Here is a 7,321-nt window from a genome sequence, read left to right as displayed (position 1 = left end):
TCAGGCACGTAACTAAGTCGTTCCGAACGAAGGAAACTTGCGTACATAGCGATCTTAGCACTGTGTGTCGAGAAGCGTTGTTCCTTTATTCCCTTGATGTGTTATGAAAATGTTCGGCAAATCTCGCTTACAGGCACGTAACTAAGGCCCGATTCCACAACTTACTTTAACCGGAGTTTAACTCGTTAATGGAGGATTCACATTGCATTTGATGTACAATGTATGACGTCCGATTGGATACATCGGACATCAAACGTAATGTGAATTTTCCATTAACGAGTTAAACTTCGGTTAAAGTAAGTTGTGGAACTGGGCCTAAGAGATTAAAAATTAAGATTATAAACTATATATCTATATATCTATAATATTGTTTTTATTCAAAACTTATGATAAACAATCCGTTATATCATAACTAAAATTACAACACACGCACACACATCTATCTCTCCAAAAAATAGATATTATACTAAAAAAACACACCGTTACGACCGGCTATCACAACCTGGCTATTATCTTTATTAAGGGCTAAGGCATTTGCTGGTCCTTCTTGAGCAATGCATATAGTTTTTGATGTCATACTGCGTACTCTTTTGAAATAATTAACATTAAATTATTGTCATAATAATTTATAAAACTATCGAAGTCTCTCGAAGAAACTCAATCTCTCTCAACATGGCCGCGCATGCGCGAGAAAACCCGGCCCATCTCACAACACTGGCCGATAACCGCTAAACACTTCCGTTACAGCCTTCGTCGAATACGTGATAGACGTGTCATCTGGCCGTGAAGACAGTTCGAATAGTCAAGCGAGTCCTTTGTTAAGTTTTGTGGGGACTTCTTCATCTTGTCAATTACCGATGATACCAATACCAGGCAACAACTCATCAGAAATTTTTGGTCATGAATATTCCATAAAATTAATTTTAAAAAATAAAAAAAATTAGAACAGGGTGATTTTAGGTTAGGTAAAAGTATTTTGCTACAATGTTTAATAAATAATTTTTAAATAAGTAAGACCTAAATCGTCAACTGATTATTATGGTTTTATCAGTAAATTGTAAAAATTTTTATGTCCCTGGCAATGCATTTCCCTTATCAAATTTATTAATAAGTGCTACAATATGCGATTTTTTATAAAAATCAATACAAAAATTTTAAACTTAAATCTTAAATCAACGAACATAGACATAGTATATCTAGACCGAGGGTTTGCCTTTATTTAAGGAGTGGGGGTAATGATGCACGTAGAAAAGGACATACTCTGTTTCGTGCTCCATGCGTTCTCTCTCGCTCGCACATAGCATAGCGCTCTCTTTCGTCATGCTACGTGCGAGCGAGAGAGAACGCAAGGGGCACGAAACAGAGTATGTCCTTTTCTACGTGCACCTCGGCTCCCACTCGTCAACACTCGGTCTAGATATACTGTGTCTATGGTTACACCTGTATTATTACGGCTGCTGTCGGGAAGACACTAGAAATGCTTCGAGGCGTTGCATTAACCAATCAGAATAAAGAAATCTTTATTCTTTGTGTCCTGATTGGTCAATCAAACGCTTCGTAGCATTTCTAGCGTCTTCTCAACCGCAGCGTACATCATGGATCTAGTTTCCACCGAAATCGTCAATCCGATCCTGTTTTGGTGCGCATCGAGTTTAACGTACTGTTTCCACTGGAAGAAGAATAGAAGCGAGGAAGATTAATATTTCAGTAGAGCCAACTTAACTTTTGCTTGTGAATGTAAATAAACAGTCCTTGACAAATTTCTTGTTTATTTTCCATTTTGATAATTGATACGAACAAACGGTAAATCCCGTATCAGACTATGCATTGAGATTGAAATTTGACCAATCAGAACAAGGAAATTTTAGTTCCTTTTATCCTGATTGGTCAAATTTCAATCTTCAATACGTAATCTGATACGGGCTTAATTGTTACGAACATCAACATATAGACTATATATCGACTATATATAGATGGTTACGAAATAATGAAAAGTAAAGGTAAAGGTTGGCACCATGTACTTTCAAGCGTTTCCACCGAGTTCTGTAAAGTTAGCCGGACCACTTTAGGGCCACCGCACAAGCTCTTCCGTTAAGCCCGTTCTACATTGATCGCATGTCGTTAGTTGCAAGCAAATTGACCAATCACAGTCGAATATTTGACGGAATAATCGACTGTGATTGGTCGATTTGCTTGCGACTGGCGACATGCGATCAATGTAGAACGGGCTTAATGCATTACGTTACGTTAAGTACTGATTCTAAACCAAGGCTGCGTTCCGTTTCACGCATTGAGCGCATAGGGATGCGTTCCGTTTCACGCATTGAGCGCATAGATTGCCTGGAAATCTATAGTTCACGTAACATATATTATAGATTTCCAGGCGATCTATGCACTCAATGCGTGAAACGGAACGCACCCTAGATCGCATGGAAATCTATAATATATGTTACGTGAACTATAGCTTTCCAGGCGATCTATGCGCTCAATGCGTGAAACGGAACGCACCCTATACATACACGAATATTCAAGATGGCGACGAATTGGTCCAAGCATAGACATAGGGTGCGGTCGATTTGCCGCTCTCGAATGCTTTGAACGTTTTCGTTTGCAACGCTTCCATGGAACGGTCAATTACCGCTACCAACGTTGTCAACGCGATCAAATCGACCGGTCTGAAATGTTCCTAAACGTTGAAATTAGTATTTTGAACCGTAGGCAGAATATGAAATTGGTGGAATAACAACGAAAAACATTTTACTGGAATTTTAGAGTGGAATTGGTTAAATATGAATAATAAAAATATTGCAATATGTATTGTAAAAAATTATTTAGAAAGTACTAATGATGTATATGATGAAGATATAATAAATATCATAATAACCTATGAAAATGGAAATAAGAAAAATATTCGTAACGTTTATAATATTGAAATGAAGGAAGATTAAGGCTGGCTCCCCATGCGGCGTAACTTGCGTAAGCGTAACTTGCGCTGACCAATCACATCGTCTCATCTGAGTAAAAAAAAAAAGAGATGAGAAATGATGAAATGAGACGATGTGATTGGTCAGCGCAAGTTACGCTTACGCAAGTTACGCCGCATGGGGAGCCAGCCTTAATCTTCCTTCATGTGTGAGACTAATCGCTGGTACGTATCAACGCCCCACGTGACGATAAGTGGACGATGATCCGCGCAAAATATGCCCGCTAATTCCGAATGCGACGAGTACGCGAGAGAGCGATAGTTTGAAGTAAATAAATAACGATTGATATACGTAATATATAATCACGATTAATCAGTTCGTGCATACAAAAAGAGACCCCCGTGGGGATTATCACTGCGTCACGGATAATGTTATTGATTGATTTTTTAATGACTTACGCGTCGACGAGCAAACGACAATTCCATCACGACGTTACATGGAACAATAATATCGCTCTATTAATGAAATACGTATTCTTGCTGCTGAGCCTTCTTGTAATTCTCCAATTAACACCGTCGGCTGTTGTCGCGGGTGACTCCTTGGGAGATCCGTACAAGATATTAGGCGTGTCAAAACATGCGACTCTGCAGGACATCCGAAAGGCGTACAAGCACCTCGTCAAGGAATGGTAAGGAGTGATACATCCTCTATTTCAGAATCGAAATATCTATAATACTGCTTGTATACAAACAACATTATCAGAATGTCTACCCTCTGGAAAAACATGGAATACCTGGATTTCTTTTGCATCTAAAAAAATTAGAGACTTCATGGAGTTTTATTGGGAGTCAGGGAATTTTCTAAAAAATTCTTTCTTATAAATATAAATAATAATTTCGCTTTTATATTATAAGCAGTTGTCGACAAGCTAAGTTGAGAACTATATTTAAAGTATAAAAGTTTAAAGTATTATAAAAATATATTTATATCTGTTTATATATTCAATGTCTTTACAAAATAACAGTATATATTTTTTATTGTAATTTTTTGTGGTCAAAAAATTAAAACTTTATGCGAATGAAAAATGTTTTCTTACTAAAGCTACTTTTCAGTTCTCTTTAGTACATTTGTACATATCTAGTACTTTGAAAAACTTGAGTGATTCTGTGTTTTTCTTTTGTATAAGTAAAAAACATTAGAAAATGCATATAACAAAAGAACTTATTTTAGAAAGTTGTAAAAAAAAAAAACTAAGATATTCTCTTTACTTGGAATGTATAACAAAAATACTTAGATGATCAGAGAATTTCCAGAAAATTTTTTTATAAGATTTGAGTAGAGAGAGACACTTTGATTATTAAATATAAAATTTTTCAATACACGAAAATTTTGTGTATTTTTGTTAGGCATCCAGATAAAACCGATCATCCAATGGCTGAGGATAAATTTGTAGAAATAACGAAAGCTTACGAGGTATGTTCTCTCTTGTTTAATGTTACTGAAGACAAGGAAGCAATATCTATTAATTATTGTTGTGTTGAATTGTTTAGCTTTTGACAGACCCAGAAAGAAGGAGGAAATTTGATAATCATGGGATCACGGAGGAAGGTATTCCCAGACAAAGAAGGGACAGTAGCCACTTTAATGTTCTTGATCCATTGGAAGAATTATTTAGTAGTAATTTTAAGTTCCATTATCAAACTAGAGATATCACGCTGTTCCACAAAATGAGTATCACTTATCGGTTTGTGTATTTCTTGTGCATAATAAAATTTATAATTGTTATAATTTATAAATATTGCATTAAATGTCATATAAATTGCAGATCGTTCGAGAATGTGATAATACCCAAAACTTACCATACGCCATATTTAATTTTATTTTATTCCGATTGGTGCTTTGCGTGTCTGCAAGTAGAGCCCACTTGGAGACGATTAATTGATGAATTGGAACCTGTGGGACTTGGCTTGGCTACAGCACATGCCAAGAAGGAGTCTACCTTAGCAAGAAGACTCGGCATCCACTCGCTTCCATGTCTTGTTATTACTCTAGATGGACGTACTAGCGTCTACAAGGAATCTTTATTTAGTATTCAGAAAGTTGTTGGTATGTTTTTAGAATACCATATTTGGCATTACATCCATCATTCTGTAATAAAATCTTAGATCATAGACTAATAAACATTTATTTGCAGAATTTGTACGAAATAGACTACCATATAAATTAATAAGTACAATTAGTAATACCAATGTAGAAAATTTCCTATCGGGATGGACGGATAATAGAATTCGCGCATTGATATTTGAAAAGAGAGACTTTATTCGTTTGCGGTATTTACTGATGTCTTTTTACTATAGAGATCGAGTAGCCTTCGGTTTCGTCCAGGTAAACATTGATTCAATATTCACACACACATACATATATACATACATAGGCTATACATATATATTTCTTTTATATGATATAATTATTACTTCTTACAGGTTGGTATATCTGAAACTGAGAACATAACGTCGAGATACAAAATCTCAGGAGAATTAGATACTTTATTGCTTTTTAATGAGAACTCCGAGAAGCCTATGGCATCCATTAGTATGAAGGACATTTCTAGTGAAACCATGCATAATGTTATCGCAAATAATAAGTTTCTCGTATTGCCAAGACTTTCAAATCAAGCAATGCTGGACTCTATATGCCCGCCCGAATGGTTAAGGCCGCAAAAGCGTCTGTGCGCCGTTTTAATATCGCAACAAAATAGTCCTCTGCATGATATGGCCAGGCACAAATTTAGACAAGTTGCATTAGAATCTTCTTATAGGTAAACCTTTATATAATTAACAATACAAATTTTTATTTTTTTTTTTAGATATATTTCCATATTTGATTGTAAAACACATTCTTATTAATATATAATTGTTTATCTCTAATTTTTAAATAAAGTTTTCTATACTAATGATTTTTATACTAATATTTATTATTATTTATTAATATTAATTTACTCGTTTTTTTCACCGCCCGATATACGCCAAAAGCGAGTTAAGTCACGCATGATTTATAGCGGGCACACTCTGCCGAGCCTACTCTCATCGTCACGGTATTACATAGTGTATACTCAGTTTATATATATACTATCCAACCAGCCCGACGTATCCCGGTAGTGGCGAAGACACCATCGCCGGGAAAGGCACCCAAAAAATATAACCCTGCGATATCAGACGCGCATGCCCTAGAAAGCCTATGTGCAATAACTCACGCACGTAGGATGCTGTTACCTTGGCAGTTCTCTCCAACTTGCACACACACATACATATATACATACATAGGCTATACATATATATTTCTTTTATATGATATAATTATTACTTCTTACAGGTTGGTATATCTGAAACTGAGAACATAACGTCGAGATACAAAATCTCAGGAGAATTAGATACTTTATTGCTTTTTAATGAGAACTCCGAGAAGCCTATGGCATCCATTAGTATGAAGGACATTTCTAGTGAAACCATGCATAATGTTATCGCAAATAATAAGTTTCTCGTATTGCCAAGACTTTCAAATCAAGCAATGCTGGACTCTATATGCCCGCCCGAATGGTTAAGGCCGCAAAAGCGTCTGTGCGCCGTTTTAATATCGCAACAAAATAGTCCTCTGCATGATATGGCCAGGCACAAATTTAGACAAGTTGCATTAGAATCTTCTTATAGGTAAACCTTTATATAATTAACAATACAAATTTTTATTTTTTTTTTTAGATATATTTCCATATTTGATTGTAAAACACATTCTTATTAATATATAATTGTTTATCTCTAATTTTTAAATAAAGTTTTCTATACTAATGATTTTTATACTAATATTTATTATTATTTATTAATATTAATTTACTTAAATTAAATACTAATTTCTGTATATGTATGTATTTCGAACATTTAATTTATTAGTAATATTGTGTTTTACAGCACGGACCGCGTCAGATATGCATATGTATTCAAGGATACGCAATCTGAATTTGTATCTGCATTAGCAGCTGGTGAAGGTAGTCCATTGGAACCTTTATTACATATCGTTATCATCTGGAGACGAGATGCTAATCACTTGAAATATGAATGGCTTCCTCACGGATGGGTTGAAGCCGCTCAGGACGATCGTATATGGAACGAGACACGTAGACATTTAGAAAAAACCATACAAAAGTTGTTACGCGCCACTGAAGCTTTACCTTATGCTGCTGTTGTAGGAGAACTAGCGGATGAACATGCACAGGTGCGTATCATGATAATATATAATCCTAATATAATTTCCTGGTTTGCAACTTGTTATATTCTCTGTACACTGATACTTCTCTTCTAATATTCTTTTGTCAGGGTACTGTAGATAGACTGATAGGAAGAGCG

At 35.4% G+C, this 7,321-nt stretch overlaps 2 protein-coding genes across 2 annotated transcripts in view; one reads left to right on the top strand and one right to left on the bottom strand.

Annotated features, from left to right (window-relative positions):
• Positions 1-667, bottom strand: part of LOC115245742 (GATOR complex protein WDR24) — an 8,775-nt gene extending 8,108 nt beyond the window's left edge. The window contains exon 1 of the mRNA XM_029824191.1: positions 481-667. Within this exon, the coding sequence (XP_029680051.1) occupies positions 481-577 (97 nt within the window). The 5' untranslated portion in view covers positions 578-667. The remainder of the gene's footprint in view (positions 1-480) is intronic.
• A 2,619-nt stretch (positions 668-3,286) lies between these two features.
• Positions 3,287-7,321, top strand: part of LOC115245744 (dnaJ homolog subfamily C member 16) — a 7,657-nt gene continuing 3,622 nt past the window's right edge. The window contains exons 1-8 of the mRNA XM_029824193.1: positions 3,287-3,612; positions 4,331-4,397; positions 4,475-4,668; positions 4,750-5,030; positions 5,119-5,309; positions 5,408-5,742; positions 6,887-7,190; positions 7,292-7,317. Coding sequence (XP_029680053.1) covers positions 3,353-3,612; positions 4,331-4,397; positions 4,475-4,668; positions 4,750-5,030; positions 5,119-5,309; positions 5,408-5,742; positions 6,887-7,190; positions 7,292-7,317 — 1,658 coding nt within the window. The 5' untranslated portion in view covers positions 3,287-3,352. The remainder of the gene's footprint in view (positions 3,613-4,330; positions 4,398-4,474; positions 4,669-4,749; positions 5,031-5,118; positions 5,310-5,407; positions 5,743-6,886; positions 7,191-7,291; positions 7,318-7,321) is intronic.

Source organism: Formica exsecta, unplaced genomic scaffold (assembly GCF_003651465.1).
Source record: "Formica exsecta isolate Colony F162 unplaced genomic scaffold, ASM365146v1 scaffold13, whole genome shotgun sequence".
Lineage (NCBI taxonomy): Eukaryota > Metazoa > Arthropoda > Insecta > Hymenoptera > Formicidae > Formica > Formica exsecta.
This window is presented reverse-complemented; position numbering and strand designations above follow the sequence as displayed.